The 23,506-nt window shown below is 33.7% G+C and overlaps 1 protein-coding gene across 3 annotated transcripts in view; it reads left to right on the plus strand.

Annotated features, from left to right (window-relative positions):
• The window catches only part of LOC107671087 (nuclear receptor coactivator 7-like), a 37,513-nt gene that overhangs the window by 10,195 nt on the left and 3,812 nt on the right, over window positions 1-23,506 (plus strand). For 2 of the 3 annotated variants that reach the window (XM_016463932.1, XM_016463933.1), the window contains exons 3-15: window positions 1,033-1,193; window positions 6,551-6,621; window positions 6,700-6,807; window positions 6,881-6,949; window positions 8,861-8,986; window positions 9,671-9,855; window positions 11,132-11,826; window positions 13,828-13,999; window positions 16,529-16,676; window positions 16,758-16,880; window positions 18,882-19,034; window positions 19,127-19,222; window positions 22,597-22,670. In XM_016463932.1, coding sequence (XP_016319418.1) covers window positions 1,033-1,193; window positions 6,551-6,621; window positions 6,700-6,807; window positions 6,881-6,949; window positions 8,861-8,986; window positions 9,671-9,855; window positions 11,132-11,826; window positions 13,828-13,999; window positions 16,529-16,676; window positions 16,758-16,880; window positions 18,882-19,034; window positions 19,127-19,222; window positions 22,597-22,670 — 2,181 coding nt within the window. The remainder of the gene's footprint in view (window positions 1-1,032; window positions 1,194-6,550; window positions 6,622-6,699; window positions 6,808-6,880; window positions 6,950-8,860; window positions 8,987-9,670; window positions 9,856-11,131; window positions 11,827-13,827; window positions 14,000-16,528; window positions 16,677-16,757; window positions 16,881-18,881; window positions 19,035-19,126; window positions 19,223-22,596; window positions 22,671-23,506) is intronic. The other variant, XM_016463934.1, reaches the window with a different exon arrangement.

Raw genomic sequence — 23,506 nt, forward strand, 5'->3', positions numbered from 1 at the left:
TGCCGCGCCGTTACGGAGATATGGCCGTTCAAAGTTTCAGTGGTTTTCCATAGACTTAAGCTTTAAAGCGTTACATCCAGATAGCTAGTAGCAAACAATAGAGCGCGCTCTGCTGGACAAACTAAGTAATTACACCATTTCAAGCATTTTATCTGCGTTTTATGTTATGTCAAAAAAAATTTCATTTCGGCGGCATATTCGCCGTTACCGATATATCTGCGACAGGCTCATATCGGCCGATAAAATTGGCAAAACGGTGTATCGGTCGGGCTATAGTTTTTATATCATGTAGGAGTGATCCTTCTACAGCAGAAGATCAGCATCAGTCTGATGTCTCTCTCTGGATCACATGCTGTTATGAGCTGTTTCCTGTCATTTGTGATACGGGATGTGAGCTGGGCGGAGGAATGTGTCTGTGTGTGTGTGTGTGTGTGTGTGTGTGTGTGTGTCTGTCTGTGTGCATGTCTCTGTGTGTCAAAATCGTGATTAAAATCGAAATCGCAAAATTGATAAAAGAAATCGCGATAGGTTTTTTTGTCCATATCGCACAGCCCTAGTGTGTGCGTGTGTGTGTGAGTGTGTGTGTGTGTGTGTATAACTGCAGCAGTCTTTCCTGCGGCTTCAGCTTCGAGTGAGTCTCCAGTTTGATCGATCAGCTTCCCCTCGCCGTCGTACACCATTAGAAAATCCTCTTCTCCGGTTTCCCTCTCGCTCTTTCTCTGCCCATCTGTTTACGGGTGAATCTCACCATACCTCAAGAACATGACATGCCGTATTTCGCCTGAAAAATCATAAAGAAATATCTGAAAGTATATTTCATAATATAATGAATTCAGTAAAGAGAGTTTGTGGTTAAATCTGTGCCCTGTTCGGCCATCTTGGCTCTGGCCACTGCAGTTTCTCTGTATCTGGCATAGATTCACTCAGCAGAAGTGTCATGAATCTGTGGGAGGATTTGATTTGTTGTTTCTTTGTTGCTGTTTTGACACAGTTGGTGCTGACAATGTTGTATTTTTGTTTTCTGGATCGCAGGCTGAAGAAGAAGCGGCAACTGAAGCAGAGCCAATCAGAAAAGGCGGATGCTGAGCAGAGCCAATCAGATTTGGAATCCAAGACGCCAGTCATCTGTGAGCCCGCTCCTATTGGTCGATCTCAGGAGAGGAATGCAGAAAGAGGCCAACCTGACGGATCAGGTGAACAATTAGACAATCTATATGAAGTAGGGCTTAAATTATTATTATTATTTTTTTGAGAAATTCGAATTTCCAATTTCTAAATTCAAGTGTAGTTTTTATTGGGCTACACAATTAATCAAAATAAAACCAAAATCACGACATGACTTTATTATTAAATCACAAAGGCTGAGTTTGAATTAAATTGCATTTGGGAACACAACATACGAAAATCTTCCCATACTTGTAATTAGAAGCTCAACAAAAGAGAAGCTAGTGTTACGGCTATCCATCATAATAAAAGCTACATAGTTTAAAATGTTAAATAGAAGAAATTAATAATAAATAAATATTAGTTTATAATAATAATAATAATATATAGTAAATTAGTAAATAAATATTAGTTTTGTAATTTTACATTTCTAATGTGTCCTAACTAGGATGGAAAAATAATTAAATGCATCGCGAATCAAGAAATGATTCCGAGATTTTTTCGAATGCATCGCGATTCTTTTTGAATTTTGAACAGCAGATGGCGCTGCATGCTTTAGAAACCTTTTTAACATCATTAAATATACATAGTGACTGATATCATCTTTGTTATGGAATACGCTCCTTGCTTCGCAGTGAGTTACCAGTTTTAACGTAACACATTTGCTTACGTTTATTTACGCATCTGTTGTTGCTTTCAGTATAGCTATAAGGTCACGCAAAATGATATTCAAACTCACATTAGACACGTTTAACTTTGAATAAAGCACAATCACCTGGGATTATCTACATGTAGTCATATAGTTTGTACGTTGTTGCTCCAGCCACGGCGTCGTGGAAATAGAAACCGTATCTAAAATAGAAATTTCGCGTGTCGCCGTCGCGGCTAGTTAGGACAAACCTCTGATTAGCATGTAAAACATACCTTTTATCACGTGTCGCAGCGTCACGTCGCATGTAGTTAGGATACGGTGTTATATTGTTTTTACTAAATACTAAATTATTATTATTATTATTATTATAGTAATATTTATTTTGATTTATAATACTTTTAAATATTTTTAATAATGAAAAGTATTATTACTGCTACTATTATTATATTTTTCCTAAATATTAAATTTTTTATATTACAGTAGTAATATTTCTTATTTTGTTTTAGTGGTTTTTGTAGTAGTTTTTTTATTTATTTACGTTTTCAGTTTTCATTTTAATTTTAGTCATTTTGTTATGTGCTTTTGTCATTTTTATTTATTTATTTATTTTCCGTTTTAATTTAAGTCCTTGTAGTTTTTCAACTTCAACTGATTTATTTCAGTTAGTCGCCAAGGCAACATTTCTTAGATTTAAAGTAAAAATTTTCAATTTCAATTCAACATTTATATAGTTCTATTATGTTATTATTACATTTTTAGGCTCTATATATTATTTTTTACCAGAAAAAATGCAATGATCGTACATTCCTAGTTTTCACCATGAAAATAGTCAAATAAAATATTAAAAATCAATTTAACCAAGACAAATAGTCATGAAAATATTAATTTTTATTTAAAACAGATTTTATTTAATCTATATTCTTAGGGTTTGTATAATAATATATTACTTATATTGGTAAGTAATATTTTCCCTGCCCATGTGGCCCACAAGGAAATTATGGAGCAAATTATCGCATTTTGATGCAAGATTATGAATCCAGCACCTGAAGTGTTCACAATATGACGAGGAATATTGACTAGGACAGTAAATGGAGAGGATTTAGATTTCACATGACCGTGTTTGTGAAGATTACAGACTTAAACAGAGCTGTGAGTGTGTTATTTATCGAGTCAAACAGACGGGAGCGGACAGGAAGAGGGTCAGATCTTAAACCTGACCACACAAACAAAGGTCAAAGGTCACACGCTGTTTGTTAAGGAAGTTACAGAACTGAACCAGGCGAGCAAAATAAAGTCCCACTGTCTGAACATTGACACGAGAGTGTGAGAAACCATCCAGAACACACTCGATAGTAAATAAGACACTAGTTATGCAGACTTCAGTTGATGCTGATTGTTTAGAGTTTTTGATGAATATGTCATGCATGTGTGTTTGGTCATGTATGTTGCTGTCTCTTTAGCTTCAGAGAGTGTTGAATGACGCTCGTATTGTTCTTTATGTTTGACATACGCAAGCCTTTATTCAGTAGCTGATGTCTCATTTAAAATTAAAGTCGTCTGTACAGTCGTTGTTGATAGGAACCAGTGCTATTTTAGTGCTTTTTATAAGCTATTATAATATTAATATGCTGAATTAGCTTTTATTTTTAGGTTTTCAGTTTTTTACTGGTATTGTTTAATGTTTTTAATTTTTAAATTTTTTTAATGTTGTTGTTTTGTCATTTTTATTTATTTCTTTATTTTATGTTTTAGTAAGTTTGTCTTTTTTTTCATATTTTTGTTTTAAGTTTTTATTTACATTTTTAGTATTAGTACTTTTGTTATATGCTTTTGTCTTTTTTGTTTGTTTTAAGTTCAGTTTTCATTAAAATTTTAGTTTGTCATTTTGTTTTGTGCTTTTGTCTTATTTTTTTAAAATATTTTTATGTTTGCAATTTAAAAGTTTTAGTAATTTTATGTACTTTAGCTTTTTTAGTTTTACATTTTTTATGATTTCAGTTTTCATTTTATTTGTAGTTAGTAATTTTATGCACATTTGCATTTTTTATTTGTTTGCACTTTTATTTTAATTTTAGTTTTAATCATTTTTATGTTCTTTTGTCATTTTTATTAATGTTTTTATATAATTTTAATGTTTTCAGTTAATTTTTATCTTAATTTCAGTAATTTTGTTATGTGCTTTTGTCATTTTTAGTTGTCATTTATTTATTTTTTAGTTTTAGTCATTGTAGTATTTCAACTTCAATTTATTCCAGTTAGTTCCCAACGCAACTTTTCACATATAATTTTTTTTTTTTGTACTTTTTCCCAATATTTTCTTTTTATTTCTGCTGTATTTCAATTAGTATTACTTCAATTCAATATTTCAATTTTAGTTTACCATAAAGACACTGATATGAACAACCAATTACTACTTAGTATATTTTACAGTTTATCACACTATAACAGTTGTTGGTTTTGAGTCACATATTTCCACTCCAACTGATTCGGTGAGTGATTGAGTCATTTGAGTCCTTTGACTCATTTGAGTCATTTTGATTCATTCATTCAATGGAACAGCCTCATTAGAGTAATTATTTTTAAATCGGACCACACCAGTGTTATTTTAGTATTGTTGAGATAGTATTAGTTTTTATTAATATTTTCTGGGTTTTTTTTTATTTCTATTAAAGTTTTAGGAATTTTGTTGTGTTTTCATCTTTTTTTTATTAGTTTTTTTAATGTGTTTAAATAGTTTTTATTCATTTTTATTTAAGTTTTAGTATTATGTTATTTTAGTACATCACATTAAACTAACTGAAAATGAGATTTTTTTTTCCTCGGCAGCTAGCTGAAATAAAATAATTTTTAAATAATTTTTAAATATTATTTTTATATTATATTATTTTATAATTTTTTATTTTATATTATTTTATCATTTGTTATTAAATATTTTTTATTTTATTTCTATTTTTTCGTTATATTTGTATTTTTGTTTTTATTTGTTACTTCATTATGATCATAGTCTCTAATTGGCCTGATTAGCTAAGCCATATAAACACTTCTTATTTAGTGGTACAGTATTGCATGATTTGTAGATTTATATTTAATAGTTAACTTCAGTAAAAAAAAGTGATTTTTTTTTTTGTTTTTTTATTTATTTACCTCTAAAAGTAACAGATTTTTTTATGTAAAATATTCTTATTTTTATGTTATATTTAATATTTCTTTAACTTCAGTAAAAAAAAGTGATTTTTTTTTTTGTTTTTTTATTTATTTACCTCTAAAAGTAACAGATTTTTTTATGTAAAATATTCTTATTTTTATGTTATATTTAATATTTCTTTAACTTCAGTAAAAAAAAGTGATTTTTTTTTTTGTTTTTTTATTTATTTACCTCTAAAAGTAACAGATTTTTTTATGTAAAATATTCTTATTTTTATGTTATATTTAATATTTCTTTTAATTTAGTTTAAAAAAATATGATTTTGTGTTTTTTAATTTATTTATCTCTAAATGTAACAGATTTTTTATGTAAAATATTCTTATTTGTATGTTATATTTAATATTTCTTTTACTTTAGTAAAAAAAAAAAAAACCTTTTTGGTGTTTTTTTTTGTTTTTTAAATTTATTTACCTCTAAAATATTTTTTGATGTAAAATATTCTTATTTTTATGTTATATTTAATATTTATTTTACTTTAGTTAAAAAAAAAGATTTTGTTTTGTGTTTTTTTTATTTATTTACCTCTAAAAGTAACTGATTTTTTTAATGTAAAATATTCTTATTTTTAAGTTATATTTAATATTTCTTTTACTTCAGTAAAAAAAAAAAAAAAATAATTCCAGAAAGTTCAGACAGCCAAAACCTACAAATTTGGTGACTTTGGTGACATCTGCTGACATATGGTGGTATAAAAATATAAAAAATATCAATAGACACTCTTTGGCTGTAGTACTCAATGGCTGCATATCTATAAACCATTGTTGTAACGAACTTAGTAACGAAAACTAAAAGTAACCAAGTCTTGTAGAGCTCAGATTAAGGAAACTGTTAAAAAAAGGTTTTGCCCATCCCGAAGGATCCTAAGGATTAAGGTGATTTGCAGGGGCTTTTTAAAAAAAAATTATATGTATAAACTTTTATCAAAAATGTTAATTAAACAGTAAATTCAATTAAAATAATATGATACAATCAGGAAGAATAAGTCACCAGTCAAATGAAATCAGCATCAACAGACTATTTACAGACGGTTTAACGAGGCTCAGAGTTGGCATGAATGCATTTACATTCATAATAGCAATGTTATAAGATGAATGTTTTGAATATAGAAATATTAAACGATTTAAATAACTCAATTTATACTTTAAAAATGAAACTGAAACCACCAGTAGGTGGCGGCAAGCCACTGTCTTTGTCACTGAATCACTGAATCATTTATTTACTCGATTCATTCGAACGGCTGATTCGTTTAGGAACGAAGCAAGTGACTGTGGTATGAATGGGTTGAATCAGTGACGTTGTATTTTCGGTGACGAGAAACAACCTAACTTGTTATTCACTCTTGTATAAATTAAATATCACAGTATCACATCACTCTTAGTTCCATTATGATTAAAGAAGCTCTCTACACTGCACAATGAATGTATTATTTACATTTTATTCAGTGTTTTTCTCAGCAAGTAGTAATTGCAGTAATTTAGCTAGGATAAGTGTCTGTGTATTTAATGAGTGTTTTGAATCTCTTCTTTCAGATGAAATCAGTAAATCGTGCAGTCAGACCAAGAAAAAGAGAAGTAAACCTCCAGGAACCGTGGAGTTCACCGTGAGTTCGTCTCGCTGTATAAACGCTGCTCATCTCATCAATAAACTGCTTATATTTGATGTGTTTTTAACTGGTCAGGTCGGAGCGAAGGACACTCTGAACAGCATCGCTCTGAAGTTCAACGTCACTCCGAATAAACTGGTGCAACTGAACCGTCTCTACTCGCTCAGCGTCGTACCTGGACAGGTGAGACTCCTCTCCTGCGCTTTGATCAGTGACTCAGTTAAACCTAAAGCCTAACGTTTCGTTTCCCGCTCAGAAACTGTTCGTCCCTGAGGTGGAGCACTCAGAGCGGTCCTCTGAGCATCTCACAGCGCTGGAGCTGAAGGTAAGACGCTTCAGACGGCCTGTTTTTCTCTGTAAGGATCTTTTAACCCCTTAAGTGCCACCGGCCCACAGGTGGGCCCAATGGCGCTCTTTGTTGTCTTTTTTCTCTATCACATATTTTAGTAATCATCATAAATTATATGTGACCCTGGAGCACAAAAGCAGTCTTAAGTCGCTGGGGAAGATCATGTTCCATGAAGATATTTTGTAAATTTCCTACCGTAAATATATCAAAACTTAATTTTTGATTAGTAATATGCATTGCTAAGAACTTAATTTGAACAACTTTAAAGATGATTTTCTCAATATTTAGATTTTTTTGCACCCTCAGATTCCAGATTTTCAAATACTTGTATCTCAGCCAAATATTCTATATCTAGAATGTCCTATCCTAACAAACCATACATCAATGGAAAGCTTATTTATTCAGCTTTCAGGTGATGTATAAATCTCAATTTCGAAAAATTGACCCTTATGACTGGTTTTGTGCTCCAGGGTCACATATATCATTTGAAAGCTTAAAACCTCAGAATTCATCCTGTGAAAACCTTTTTAAATCGGACATTGCTTTACCATGGAAATGGTACTTTAAAATCTTGTAGCAACCTCCTCCCCTTAGTGGGTGGAGTCAAGTGTCATATTACAAAATATATTATGGTCTTTTAGAATCAAAAGTTTTTATAATCTTGACAAAATGCATATATTTGGAAAGGTTTGAGTCTCAAGATTCCATATTTGGTGGTTATTTTTTGATAGAAGTAATATTGATAGAGAAACTTAGACAACACATTTTGCATCAACAAATATTCTACAGAGTTTGGATGGCACCCGGTGGCTGTTTGTGGTATAACACCCTAAATAAAATCTCACAGGAACCTCAATTGTTTATATTATTGACTCTTATAGATTATTATAGTTCACTAAAACTAAAAAGAAATGTTAACATATATATATATTATTTTATATTTTTAAAACTTATTTTATTTTGGCTAGTTGCAAAGGCAGCATTTCTCATTTTCACTTAATTTAACTTGATGTTCTAAAATTTATTATTTAGGTTTTTTATTTTATTTTAAAGTTTTAATTTTAATTTTAGTTTTTTATGTGCTTTTTTCATTTTTATTTATTTGTATTTATTTAAAATTTTAGTCATTGTACTTTTTCAACTTTAATTTTTGTTTTGTTTTGGGGGAGGGGTAATTTTCATTTAAGTTTACTTTATTTTTTATAATATAATTTTAATATTTTATTTTATTTCAGCTTTATTTCAATTAATGATCATAAAACTAAAATAAAATAAAAATGACAAACACAAAATTACTAAAACGTAAAAATTCAAATTAAAATAGAAAAATAAAAACAAATAAAAAAAAACCTATTATAGTATCTCAGTGATACTCAGACATTCAGTGATTAAACCGTTTTTGACCTAAATTACTTTCTTGATGTCCGCCTGAGATTTTAAGTTAATATAAGTCAATAAATTGTTCAATAACAGTTTTTCTGATGTCAGTTAATGTTCACATGACAGGCACAAATAAAATATTAGTTTTATTTTGATTGTTTTTATTTTAAAACCATTTGTTTTCATTTCACACGTTTAGAATGATTAGCTTTTCATCTGATAACAAACCTCCTGCAGTTTCCTCCGAACCCGGAATTTCATAAAAGCCTCTGAGCTCATAACTGGACACTAAAAATCATATACTATAAGATATTAAAAATGACTGGTGGAGCTCTATTAAAGTGCTTAAATCTCCAGTATACTTCATTCTGAGGAGTTTGTGCTGAATTGTGGATTTGTTCTGCTGTATTGTTGACTAATGCAGTGATGATAAGCATCATGAATAATGAATGAGCGACTCTGAATCAGACAGCACTAATGGATCTCTGATATATCTCCGTCTGACAGGACAGTGAATCGAGCTGCAGGTCCAGACGGCCCGTGCGCAGAGAGACGTCGCCGCTCTCTGAAGACGAGAGTCCAGTCAGCATCAAATTCCTCAAGATGAGCTGCAAGTACTTCACTGATGGCATGGTGAGCGTTGCATGATGCTGTTCGCTCACACCGTGTCAAATCAAGCACATTTCAGAAACTTCCCCGGCTCAAATTTCAGATTTTGTTCATTTTTTTCTGAAGAAAGACAAACATAAATGTGACCCTGGAGCACAAAACCAGTCATAAGGGTCAATTTTGTGAAATGGAGATTTATACATCATCTTTGGTCATCATATTTTTTGCTCAGAAAAACAAAATTGCAATTAAATTAAACAGAAAATAATTTTTGGGAAAAACAACAACAATTTAATGCAGTATTTCACTTATTGTTTTTATGCTTAAACCCTTTTTCGTCTTTGACCCATGTATATATTTAAGAAAAATTTTACATTTATATATTAAATATATTTATATATAATATAAATTATATGAATATAAATATATGCATGTAAATATATTCAAAATACTTGCTGTATGTGTGTGTATTTATATATGCATAATAAATATACACAGTACATGCAGAAACTTTTATTTTGGATGCAATTAATCGTTTGACAGCAATAGTTAAAAACTAAGCTCAGAATCGATTCAAGAGAGAATCGCGATCTCTGAATCGATGCAGAATAATTACTCCATTCGCGATGCATCGATTTATTGTCCCAGCCCAAAAAAATGTCCCATGACGCACTTCAGCTTTAATTGAGGTGTCTGGGATCTCTGCAGGGAGTTGTGGGAGGAGTGATGATTATAACACCCAACAACATCATGTTTGACCCGCACAAATCTGACCCGCTGGTGATCGAGAACGGCTGTGAGGAGTACGGTCTCATCTGTCCCATGGAGGAGGTGCTGTCTGTGGCCCTGTATGACGACGTGTCCCGTATGAAGCTCAAGGACGCGCTGCCGTCGTAAGCAACAGACTCCTCTGTCTTTAAAATCTCTTACATTTGTTGTCGTCTTAGAAAACCCCCTCTGTGTCGTTTATGGTTTTTAAAAATATTTTATTTAAACGATTATGTGCTTGTGTTTACTAGAAACAAGCTTTAGGTTTTGTTTTGGGATGGCAACAAAATGTTGTTTTAGCACCATTAAGATTTGATTATATACCAGTGGGACTTTTATTATGTAATCTATGAGCAGCCAGATCCTTTGTTTTTTTGTTTATCACAAAAATGCTTTTTATGATATAAAAGGGCATTAAAAAAAGCATTATGTCATGTGGTCTCAGTTTTGGTTCAGTAAATATTTACGGGTCCACGGTTAAAATCAAATTAATTTAGTATTTAATATTTTAATACGCTGAATGACCAATAACAGTCCAGTTGTTTTGTTTGTTAAAATTAAATGTATTTATGTACTTTTTAAATTTATTTTCATTTAATTTATTTTTAACTCATTTATTTTACTTTTTTATTGTATTTATTTTATTGCATTTATTTATTTATTTATTTAAATGTAACTTAATTAATTTTGATATCATTTATCTTATAGTTTATTTTATATCATATATTAATTTATTTAAATGTAATTTAATTTATTTATTTTGATTTAACTTATTTTATTTTTATGTTATCTTATATTATTTAATTATGTAAATGTAATTTAATTTATTTTAATTCATTTATTTTCCGTATTTTATTTTAATTTTTATAAAATGCATTATTTATTTTTTATTTATTTAAATGTTTTATTTTAACTTTTTAAAAAATTAATTTTTCTACTTTACCTTATGCATTAATTAATTAAATTATTTATTTATTTTTACTTTAACCACACATTTACTTGATGGCTTAATGGCAAAATGCAAATGTTATGTGTAAGTTTATATTTTATAAACAGTGTGATAGTAGCATATTTTAAGCATTTATTCACCATGCTGCAATTTTCCCACTAGTCCTTGACTACAATTGTCGATACATTTTTGTTCATTCTCACAAACTGAGGGATGAATCAAAATTACTGATGCAAATCACCTGAAATAGTCCACCATCTTTCACTTTTTTTTACTTTTTTTTTTTTTATTCATTCCATTTTGGTTCAGCTTTGACTCCAAAAATCACATTTATCCCTTAAGTTTTGTCATATTTCTGTTTTGTTAATTTTGGATGTTTTGTTTGTTTTTCTCTTTAATTTCACCATCTCCACCCTCATGATGATGATGATGGCCGCTGTTATCCGTTGTAGTGATGAACCCCAGGATCTCTGTCCGTTATACAGGCCTGGCGAGTGGGAGGAGCTTCCCTCCGAACGAGATCTGAACCCCTTTAGTCGTTACGAGGCTCTCGGCGCGCCCAACCGGCCAATCGTGTTAGACGATATCGAAACGGCCGTCTCTAAGATATCAGAGTGCCAGATCGCTGACAAATTGCCGTCGGACGAAGGTTTCACCGAACTGGAGCTGCTGCAGAGCGACTCTAACACCACCTGCTCCGGCCAGGAGGGGGCGCCACTACAGGAGCAAAGAAAGACGCCAACAGACCAATCCGTGACGTCTTATCGCGCTGAAGAAGACGAGGACGAAGGCCTTCACAACCGTTCCACAGATGACAACGCAGAGCTGCTACAATCTTTTCCAAACAAGCTGGATGAACCCACGGCACTGGTGCATGATGGGAAGGAAGCCACCACAGAAGTGAACGAAGAAACCAAAACAAGGGGTGAAACGTTAGTAAATGGAGTCTCGGCAATCGAGGCAACCGCAAGTGACCAAAAAGCAAAGGCGACCCTAGAGGACTCTGGGAAATGTAGTAGCTCGCCCGGACCAAATCTTGAGGATAATAAGGGACCAAACTCATTTTCTGAAGCGGAGCTTCGCAGACGGGCCAGTGAGGCCGAGATGAAGTCATGGCTGCTAAAAAGAATGCAGAGACCAATCAAAGGTGAGTCTGTGTGATTGACAGGAAAGACCGGCCAATCACAGCAAAGGACTGTTTTCAGGCATGCAGTTTCTAACATTAGTCTACATAGCTGACATCCCAACTGAAGTAAGTGACCGTTTTAGTTTAGTAGTGTTTGCATTCAGTTATAGTATTTATTAATGGTTTTGTTTTTTAATTGTATTTGTTTTTATTAGTGCTGTCAAACGATTAATCATGATTAATCGCATCCAAAACAAGTTTTTGTTTGCATAATATGTATGTACTGTGTATATTTATTATGTATATATAAATACACACACACACAGTATATATCTTGAAAATATTGACATGTATATACGTTTATATATTTATATTCTTATATATAAATATATTTAATATATAAACATAACATATTTTTCTTAAATATATACATGCATGTTTGTATTTATATATACATAATAAATATACACAGTATGCACACATATATTATGTAAACAAACTTATTTTAGATGCGATTAACAGCACTAGTTTTTATTTTAGTTGTAGTTTAATTTTAATAATTTTGAAGTGTGCTTTATCTTTTTTTATTCATTTTTTAAATTCATTTTTAAAATGGTTTTAATTTGTTTTAAGTTTCAGTTAGTCATTTAAAGTAATTTTAACTTGCATCAGTTAGTTGCCATTATAACGCATCCAAAATTTTATTTGATAAGGTTGAAATTTTTTTTTATTTAGCTTTAATTTATATTTATTTCAATTTTAGTTTTAGCAATTTTAGTACTTCAACTTAAGCTTATTTTATTTCAGTTAATTGCCAAGCAACATTTCCAATATTTTTTTCAGGTTTCAAGTTTTTCATTTAATGTTTATTTTATTTTATTTCAGATTTATTATTTAAAATTTAATTGTTTTAGTTTTAGCTACCTCTACAGCAAAATATATATATTTTCAAACATATTTTTAAATATATTTCAAAATATACAAAAATGGCCAAAACATTATATTTGCTAAAATGTTTCAAAATATATTTATGTAAATATATTTTCTACCAATACATTTAAAAATATATATATATATTTTAATAATATAAATATTTTTTAAAAGCATATATTTTGCCTTCCGTATATTTCAAAAATACATTCACCTATGTCCCATTTGAAGAAAAACTTTTTGTTATCTATAGCACATGCGAACACCTTTGAATAAAAATTTTGTTATGTTTTGTTGTTAGTTATGAATCAAGCCTAAATGTAGGCTACTGTAAGATTGTAAATGTATTTTCTTTCCCCTGAAATATTTTTTTAAATATATTTTGGTTGGTGAAGTTTGAAAGTAAATATATTTTCAGTTTCAAAAACATATTTCGATAAACTTCACTGTATGTAGCATGTATTTATATGAATATATTTTGGCCAGAAAAATTTTTTTTTTTTTGCTGTATGGGTAATAACAACACTGATAAGAGAATGATTTGGAATTCAAGCTCACAGGAAGCTCCACCCTTAACTGACTTTAGTATGATGCAAAACAAAAAAAGCTTTTGCAATGCATTCTGGGATTGCCTTCTCCACTGAAAACAGGTGCGATGCTAAAAATTTGGCCCAAACAAGGTGTCAAATGAATAATGCATAATGTTGCCTCCTTTTGGAGCAGCTTATGTGTTGAAAACGTCTATGATTTCTGAAAATGCTCTCTTTGTAGGCAGTGCACTAGGTTTTGTAGCAGAGCTCTCGTGTTCGAGCTCGTATGTTTAACAGATGAGGGTTTATCAGGCCTCTCAGCAGAAGCTGATTGTGACATTGGAAAAACAAACAGAGGCTGAACACTTGCATAATTTCCCATATGGCCCTGTGGCAGAGTCAACATCCTGCTTCTGTCCCTTGTGCACTTAATGACCGGTGTCTCCTAAATAGTGCAGAACGGTTTTCAGATATTTTTAGCAAATTGTTTTCTAGATCATCACAACTAATGAGGCCAGGAGACGGTCGGATGTTCAGAGCTGGTATCTGATCTGATTTACAGATATGCTGCTGTCCAACGAAGAAAAGAGCAAAGCTCCGCCCATGTTCCTCTGCTTTAAGGTGGGGAAGCCAATGAGGAGGTCCTTCGCCGCTGGTCGGACATCTAGTCCCGCCCACTCGTACGTTGGCAGAGGGCGGCAACCAGAATATTGGTTTGCTGTGCCTCAAGAGAGGTATGAAGGGGTTCCTACTAGGGATGTTCATTTTGGTTATTTCTCCTAAACGCTTGTTAACCGATTATTAACCGTTAAACGACAAGATTATTTTAAATTAGGGCTGTCAAATGATTAACCGCGAATAATCGCATCCAAAATATAAGTTTTTGTTTACATAATAAATATACACAGTCCACATACATATATAATGTATATGTAAATACACACACATACAGTATATATTTTGAAAATATTTACGTTTATACATTTATATATTAATATTCTTATATTATATATAAATATATATTATATATAAATATATTTAATATACAAACATAAACATATTTATATATATATATATATATATATATATATGCTTTATAGACAGATAAGTTGAGAAGGACCAGCACCACATCCTCTTGTACCACTGAAGAATTTATCTTCCAGAATCTGGCAGTAAGTTTTGGGAGTTAATTTTTAGTCCATCTCGAGATTTTATCTGTAGAAGATAACCTGCTTAATAATTATGCACACCTGAATATAAGGCGTGTTTATTTTGGATGTGATTAATCGTGATTAATCGTTTGACAGCACTATTTTAAATTAGAACTGAAATAAATTAGAAAGGATAAGTGTCTTGTGGCGCGTTAAAAATACCAAAATTTGTTTTCCAGGGATTAATTTTACATGTGCAAAAAGCAGCAAGCAACAGAACATGAGGATTTATTTGGTCACTCTACATCACGCACTTGCAGTGCTTCTGCGAGCGGGATAAAACATAATAAAGCTAGGCTATATATAATGAATAAATAGGCCTATACAAGATATATATTTTTACTTAATAAATTAACAAAATGAAAGAAAGAAACGGTTAATTTTTGTGCTGCGCGAAAGGAAACCAAGAAAGCGGCGTCCTATTTTTCTTTATTTTACAAAAGCACAGAGATTTTGTTTTTATTGTTAATGTACACAAATAAATGCAAACCTTTTACAGTTTTGATTAGAAAGAGTAGTTGTTTCCACTATAGGAAGGAAAAAATTAAAGTGACGAGCACACAGTTAAGCGTTGCTAACTTGACAATGCAGCCTGTTCGTTATCAAAATAAAATACAGTCAGCCAAACATATGGAAAAAACACACTGCTGCTCAGTTTAAATGATCTGTGCTGTTAAGTGTTATCACCGTACCGCCGTGATGTTATTTCAAACACAGTTTGTTTTATGTGGTTATTGGAACGTGAGTGAAGTACAAAACAAGGTTTACATAATAAATAACATTTCGGCATTTAAATACATTGCGAATACATAGTGTAAATTGTCATTTATGTAGTCTAGCTTCTTATATTTTTCATTCTCGTTCTTTTCTGAATACTGTTAAATTGAAAGGATTTGTTGGGGAGTGAGGGGAACTAAAATAGCCTAGCCTAGCTATAGTGTTTATAATGTTTGTAAACATTTTGCGTCGGCTTTAGGCCTATTTCTGAATATAATAATAAAATGCGAGTGTATTTTAACCATGCAGTAGGGCTGTCAAAAATAAATTCGAATTTCGAATATTCATTGAATTTAAAATAAAAATCCACATTCGAATGCAAAAACATTGCATTCGAATTTTAGGTGTGCGTCACGCAACCTTATCAGTGGCGCACAAGATGTGATGACAATGTAAGTGTCGTTGCATTTTAATGTTTTTTTTTTTAGCTTATCCAGCTGAACCCACAATATGCGGCGCTGCTACATTGTTCATTCAAACTATTGTGGAAAAAGAGAACATCAATGCGGAGATGTTGTTGTTTACGTCAAAACTGAAACCAAGCCGTTCACACAGAACGCATATTTATCGCATTTTCTAGAGGGACATCTATCACCGTTGCACTCGCATCTCGCACAAGAGAGCCGCATGTTTAGAAAGCCATGTAAAATTAATGTAAGTTCAACTTTTAAAAAACATGTCTCGAGACTTTATGGCAGTTTTTCCCATCCCACTGCATCTCATGTTTTTAAATAGAAAAAGTACTCTTTGTGATTGGTTTTCGGTCGTTTGTATTAAACTATGCACACATGATGCGGTTTTGTTTATAATTGTTTAAGCAACTTAATTAATTATATATGGTTTATAAACATTAATTTAAACATTATGCACTTTTTTCAAAGATGATGGTGTTATTTTATTGCTTTGCAGAAACGTGCATTAGTAATATTTTGCTCAATGCGCCCTCTTGTGGCCTCAGGAGAGAAGCCAAAATCTTTTTCCCTCCTAACTGAAATTATGCCTTTTAATTCGAATATAATTTTAAGTACAAAATTTGAATGTAGTTTTTCAGCCATTTTCACAGCCCTACCATGCAGCAGCTGTTTTAAAATATTTTGATAAATTACTGAACGGCTTTTTAAACTGTTTAACTGATTGTATTAATCGGTCTAAGTTCTTTCTGTCGGTTAATGATTAACGGGTTAAAATGAGCATCCCTAGTTCCTACAATATAATATGCAATTTAATATACACTTAAATGTACACTAACCAAACCTTCCTGCCGTTTCTCCAAAGAGTGGACCACCTTTACTCATTCTTCATCCAGTGGTCTCCAGACACTTATGGGAAAGACGCTCAGGAGCAAGGCTTCGTGGTCGTAGAGAAAGACGAACTCACCATGATCGACAACTTCTACAGTGACCCGGTTCCTCGCAGCTGGGAGGTGAGGAACATGCGACTCTTGTGAGAAACACCTAAAAGAATACGAAAAATATGAAAGCTTGGTTTGTTTTTTTGTCATCAGATCATCACGATTAATGAGGCCAAGCGACGCCAGAGCTTCAGCTTCGAGGACGAGGAACCTCTAGATCTTCTTCCTGTGCTGATGGACCCCAGCGCTCTTTTGGAAGACACGCACATTGAGAAGGTCTACATTTTTTGCTACTTTAAAGGGATAGTTCACACAAAAATTAAAATTTCTTGTTAATTTACTCATTCAAGTAGCAGAACAGTAAAGAAGATTTTTAACTGAAATCATGGCCCTTGGTGATTCATAAAATGTCAATGGCTACCGGTTTTTGAGAATTAAAAAAAAAAAGCATATCAAGGAACATGAAATTAATACCCGTGGTTCCTGACTATATATTGAGGTCTTATGAAGCGAAACGATCGGTCTGTGCAAGAAACTGAACATTACTTACAACATTATTACCTGTAATCCAGAGGCAAATGGGGAAATATGATTCTTTTCTGCAAACTGGTTCTTTTGGACAGTTCGTTTCAGTGTACTGGTGCAATTCACTAGTTAGTTTACGTAATCAAGCAATGACGTAACATATTCGCAATTGTGTTATTATTATAGAGTCGAACTGTTTCCTCAGTTCAGTGACTGTTGGAGGAACTGAAGCACTGAATCCGTTCATTCATCATTGGATCATATATGCCGTTATTTCGGCTCATTTCCAGTCGGAGTGACTGTCAGGCGTCCGAAAGTGAGTTTTGATTGAGTAACTTGTAGATCTGCGCTGCTCGAGCCGCGAACTGATGCAGATGCTTCAGTGAACTTGTTCAACTAGCTCACTAAAAAGAATCGGTTCAAAAGAATGATTCGTTCGTGAACTGGACATCACTCCAGACTGTTTGCCTGAGGCTCTGGATTACAGGTAATAATGTTCAGTTTCTTGCACAGAGTGATCATTTCGCTTCCTAAGTCATCAATATATCGTCAGAAGCCAAGGCTATTCATTTGCCATTAGTAATTTGCTGTAGCCATTGACTTTTATGAATCACTAAGGACCACAGTTTCAGCTGAAAATCTTATTTACTGTTCTACTGAAGAAGAAAAAATTCACTGAGGGTGAATAAGTTAACAGCAAATTTTCATTTTTGGGTGAACTATCTCTTTAACTATTTAAAGGTCCATTGGGGTTTGTTTGTGATATTATGTGATGATATAAATGGTAGGGGTGTAACGGTACACAAACATGACTGTTCGGTACATACCTCGGTTTTGACATCACGGTTCGGTATTGTTTCTGTACAGCAGGAGGGAAAAAAACGGTTTACTGAACAAATTGCTTTTTCTTTAAATAAATTCAATTACAATTAAAATTTTCTTAGGGATAAAAATCTGCCTCAGCTTCTCTAATCTATAGGGAACACTTTTACATTACTGTAAGGTTACAATTAACAACAGAGCCCAAACTTAAATTCAATTACCATTTATTTTTAACTATAATAATCAACAATCAAATTAAAACTTTGTATGCAAACATGTAAACTGCACATAATGCAGTTTTTAAATTAACTTCTAAATTATACAATTTCTATTTGTTGTTGAAATATAATAATTTACACAGTGGCTGTCGTAACTTTTTCAAAAAAGATTTATTTAAACATACATTAAATAATTAAGACGTCACTAACAGGTAAAGTAAAATATAATCAGTATGTAGTCTAATATTTCTCAAAATGCTCTTCTCTAGACTTCAGATAACGAGCTGTAGACACTGATGACTTGCCTGAGGTAAATGAAATGCTACGTGACATTTTGTTTACAAGCTGTTTAATTTACATCTTTCCGCGGTTGAAACACTGATTGAGCGATTACATGAGGCATGGTTTGTTCATTCATGTTTATTTCACGTTCAAACTAGTAGTAAAGATGAAGGGATGATCGCGCTCACTCGCGCTCCGCACTGATGTTAGAACTGAGACTTCTATACAGCGATCTTTCACGCAGCATTAAAGAGCGTCAAAACGGCATTTATTGTTTGATTTTCCTGGGAAAAAAATGGAATGATTTGTTCGGTACATATGCGTACTGAACCGAAAGACCCGTACTGAAAATTTCCGGATTGAATACGTGTACCGTTACACCCCTAATAAATGGTGATCATTGTGATTTGTATGACGCTTTCTTCTGCAGTTGTCCACTCGTTTGCCGGCCCGTGTTCAGGGTTATCCGTGGCGTCTGGTCTACAGTACGGTGGTACACGGAACCAGCCTGAAAACCCTGTACAGGAACCTGATGGAGCTGGACTGCCCTGTGCTGATGGTCATCAAAGACATGGACAACCAGGTACATGCACTACTGTGACTGCTGTTGGTACTGTGACCGGCTGATGAAACTGGTGTTCCCATGTTAAAAAAACTTGTCATTTTCTCCTGCAGATATTTGGAGCGTTTTCCACTCACCCTTTCCGACTGAGTGAGCACTATTATGGGACAGGAGAGACCTTCCTCTACAGCTTCTGCCCAGAGATCAAGGTGTGTTTCTGACCTACGTAGACTTTAGGGGACAAAATTGTTTGCAAACGCCCTAGCAACCACAAAATAATGCCTTATCAACCACTCAGACGTCTAATGGTGTGTTCACACCAGACGTGAAGCGAATATGCGCATTGCGTCACTCGCTCTAGATTACTCACGGGATGTTTTTCGTGTCACTCGCGCGAATAAAAACAGCGCGATCAACCATGGTGGAGATAACTACAATCTCTGTTTTGTACCTGTTGTCAAAAAGTCCCAAATACGATGGAAAGCCAAACGCCGACGTGTCTGGGTTCACAGCACCATCCAGAGGAGGATGAGTAACGTTAGGATCCTGCATTAATGTGTGTGTTACATTTTACTACTGTATATATACACTGATATTACTATTATTTTTATTATTGATAGCAGCATCTCTGTAGCCATGCTAATAAAATACAACTACCACTACAACTGATTTTAATTGTTTTCTATGCTCCAGACCTATAATAACAGACGGCTACAATAATGCTCTCTTCTATTGTTTGATTCAACTGGACGTGTCAAGAAGCTCTTCGCTAATTGGCTTGCGCGAGAACGTGTCATGCGAATTTTCCGCTCGAGTTGAAATTTTTGAACTTGCGCGGAAGACGCGATTGAGGCGAATATCGTACGTATTCATTTGCGTCGCCCGGCGCGAATTCGCCTCTATTCGCGTCTTTGCGTTGACTTTGTATGTAATCTACTCGCGCGAATAATTACATTCGCGTCTGGTGTGAACACACTGTAAGACTGGAAATGCAAAGAAGGGCTCACGTAGTAGATTGGCTCACTACTTAAGGAGTTCAGTAAGAGTGATTAAAATGGATATTCATAAACCCTCTCCAATACAAATTTATGGATCGTTTCTGCAGCTTACAGGCCCGTTCACACCAAGGACGATAACTATAAAGATATAGTTCTAAAAATCTTTCTCAATATTAAGGAATAGCAGAGTCCACACCACAACTATAACAATAAAGGCACAGAGAAACGATATCATTGGAATCACTTTCAGAATGATTTTTTTTCCAGCTGATGAATAATAAACACACTCACTGACAGCCCATCAGAATCACAATCTGACTTGACATCAATCCAGGTGTGTGTGTGTATATATATATATATATATATATATATATGCATGCACACACACACACACACATGCACACACACACACACACACAGTTACAGTACTTTATATTGTTAGATTGTTATATAGTAATATATTATTATATGATTCAATTTTATTGATCAATTAATCAATAAGACTATTTATTTATATTTATAGATATAATTTATATTAATATATATCGTCTCAATAACACTAATGGAAATATTTTTGTTTATTGAAATAGAGCTGAAATAAAATATAAAATATAATATTAGATGGAAAAACGTAAACTATGAAATTTTGCCTTGACAGCTAACTGAAAAAAGTTTTAGTTGAAGCACTAAAACTACTAAATGGAAATTAGTTAAAAATAAAATTGAAAGAATAATAAACCTTAATAGTATTATGTAATCTACTCCCGCGAATAATTACATTTGCATCTGGTGTGAACACACCATTAGCAACTGTTTAACAATGTCCTGGCAACCAATCAGAACACTTTTGCAACTGCCAAGCAATCACCCTGAATACCTTAGCAACTGCCTACTGCCTTCTAAAACCTTAGAAACCACATAGAAACACTTGGCAGACACTTAGAAACTTAGAAACACTTTGCAACATCCCAGCAACCAATGAGAATACGCTGTAATTGACAGGCAACCACCCAGAATACCTTAGCAACTGCCTAGCAACACCTTAGAAACCACTTAGAGAACATTGTCGACCACATAGCAACGCCTTGTCAACCACTCAGAACATTTTAGCAACTGCTTGGCAATTTCACGGCAACCAGTCAGAACACAGCTGCCTAGCAACAGCTTAGAAACCACTTAGAGAACATTGGCAACCACACAGTCTTAACAACCACTCAGAATATGTCAGCAACTGTTGCCAATGTCCTGTCAACCAATCAGAACACCTTTGCAACCACCTAGAACACCTTAGCAACTGCCTAGCAACACCCTAGAAACCACTTAAAGAACACTGGCAACCACACGGTCTTAACAACCACTCAGAATATGTCAGCAACTGTTGCCAATGTCCTGTCAACCAATCAGAACACCTTTGCAACTGCCAGGCAACCACCTAGAACACCTTAGCAACTGCCTAGCAACACCCTAGAAACCACTTAAAGAACACTGGCAACCACACGGTCTTAACAACCACTCAGAATATGTCAGCAACTGTTGCCAATGTCCTGTCAACCAATCAGAACACCTTTGCAACTGCCAGGCAACCACCTAGAACACCTTAGCAACTGCCTAGCAACACCCTAGAAACCACTTAAAGAACACTGGCAACCACACGGTCTTAACAACCACTCAGAATATGTCAGCAACTGTTGCCAATGTCCTGTCAACCAATCAGAACACCTTTGCAACCACCAAGCAACCACCTAGAACACCTTAGCAACTGCCTAGCAACAACTTAGAAACCACTTAGAGAACATTGGCAACCACACAGTCTTAACAACCACTCAGAATGTATCAGCAACTGTTGCCAATCTCCTGTCAACCAATCAGAACACCTTTGTAATCGCCAGGCAACCACCCAGAACACCTTAGCAACTGCCTAGCAACACCCTAGAAACCACTCAAAGAACATTGGCAACCACACAGTCTTAACATCCACTCAGAATATGTCAGCAATTGCTTGGCAATGTTCTGGCAACCAATGTGAACACCTTTGAAACAGACAGATAGCCACCCAGAATATCTTAGCAACTGCCTAGTAACAATCTATAAATTACTTAGAGGACCATAGGAACCGTTAAGTAATGCCCTAGCAATCATTTAGAAAATGTTAGCTACAGAGTAGTAACCAGCAACCCACCCGAGCTTGAATCTTGAATCAATCAAAAGGTCCCTAGCAAAAAATATCAACACACTGGTCTAAAATCTACTTTGTCGCGCACAATTGATCGCGACCGGTATGAATAGCTCCATAGGGATCTATTGTTTTGATTCAAGAACGTCATTGTGTGGTGCATTTGCGTCGCTTAATCGCGCTCAATGTGAAAGGACCTTAAATCGTTTCCAACTTCAAATCTCTGTTCAGATTAAGTATCCAAACGGCATGAGACCTCAATACTTTAAAGTGACAGTTGTAGTTTGTCTTGATGTTTGCCTTTAGTTAATTCAATTTACGTTTATTTGTATAGCGTTTTCCACGATGCACATCATTCCAAAGCAGCTTCACAGAAAATCAATGTGTCGTCAATGACGCTCAATGTTTTCAGGTTTACCGCTGGAAGGGTGAAAACTCATACTTTGTGAAAGGAAACACGGATTCCCTTCAGATCGGCGGAGGAGGGTGAGTTCAGAAACATGCTAACGTGAGCTGGGTAGTAACTGATTACATGTAATCAGATTCCAAAAATTAAGTTCTTGTAATTAGATTAAGTTAAATTTTTAAATACTCGTGATCAGACGGCAGTTACTTGTTTGAGAAGGGTCTGGCTGCAGACTTGCGCTCTCAGACACTTGTGCTTTCGCAAGTGACGTCACTTGCAGTCTTTTTTAATTTTTATTTTGTTCTATTTATTGATTACATTTTGTTTGAATCTCTCAACATTTTACAACAGTAGCCAGGTGGTGAAGACAAGAAAAAAGAAACTTGCAATCTTCACGTGCGTGTTGCCAATGGAGACAAGATGCAGTGGTGGTGATTAAACAATTAAAACTAATTTAGTACTATAACATACAGGGTCCTGCAAGAAAAAGACGACCCACAAATCCGTGGGCACAGAACAGCAGAATATGAACGCAATGGACAAAGTCTCTCGTTAAGCGTTTTCCTCCTGTAGAAAAACATAAACACTTAACATGGCTTAATGTATTAAGATACATTAAGTGCAATTAAAAGATCAAATTCGATATATAGTTATTATTTAATGTACTACAAGTCAAGCAGATGGCCATGAACACGATGCGCAAACTTTCACTTAATGTGGCATAATAACGGACTAAGATGATAAAGACAATTCAGTAGCCTATATGTCTTGTTGTTGACTCAAAGTATATACAGACTAGCAAATATGAACGTGCATTATGAAATGCATTAAGTGTTATTAAAAGGATAAACTCTTTACAGGCAAGCAGACGAGCCCAGAACGCAATGCGTTAAATTGCACGTTAAACATTATCCTC

Source organism: Sinocyclocheilus anshuiensis, unplaced genomic scaffold (genome assembly GCF_001515605.1).
Source record: "Sinocyclocheilus anshuiensis isolate Anshui unplaced genomic scaffold, SAMN03320099.WGS_v1.1 scaffold2876, whole genome shotgun sequence".
Taxonomy (NCBI): domain Eukaryota; kingdom Metazoa; phylum Chordata; class Actinopteri; order Cypriniformes; family Cyprinidae; genus Sinocyclocheilus; species Sinocyclocheilus anshuiensis.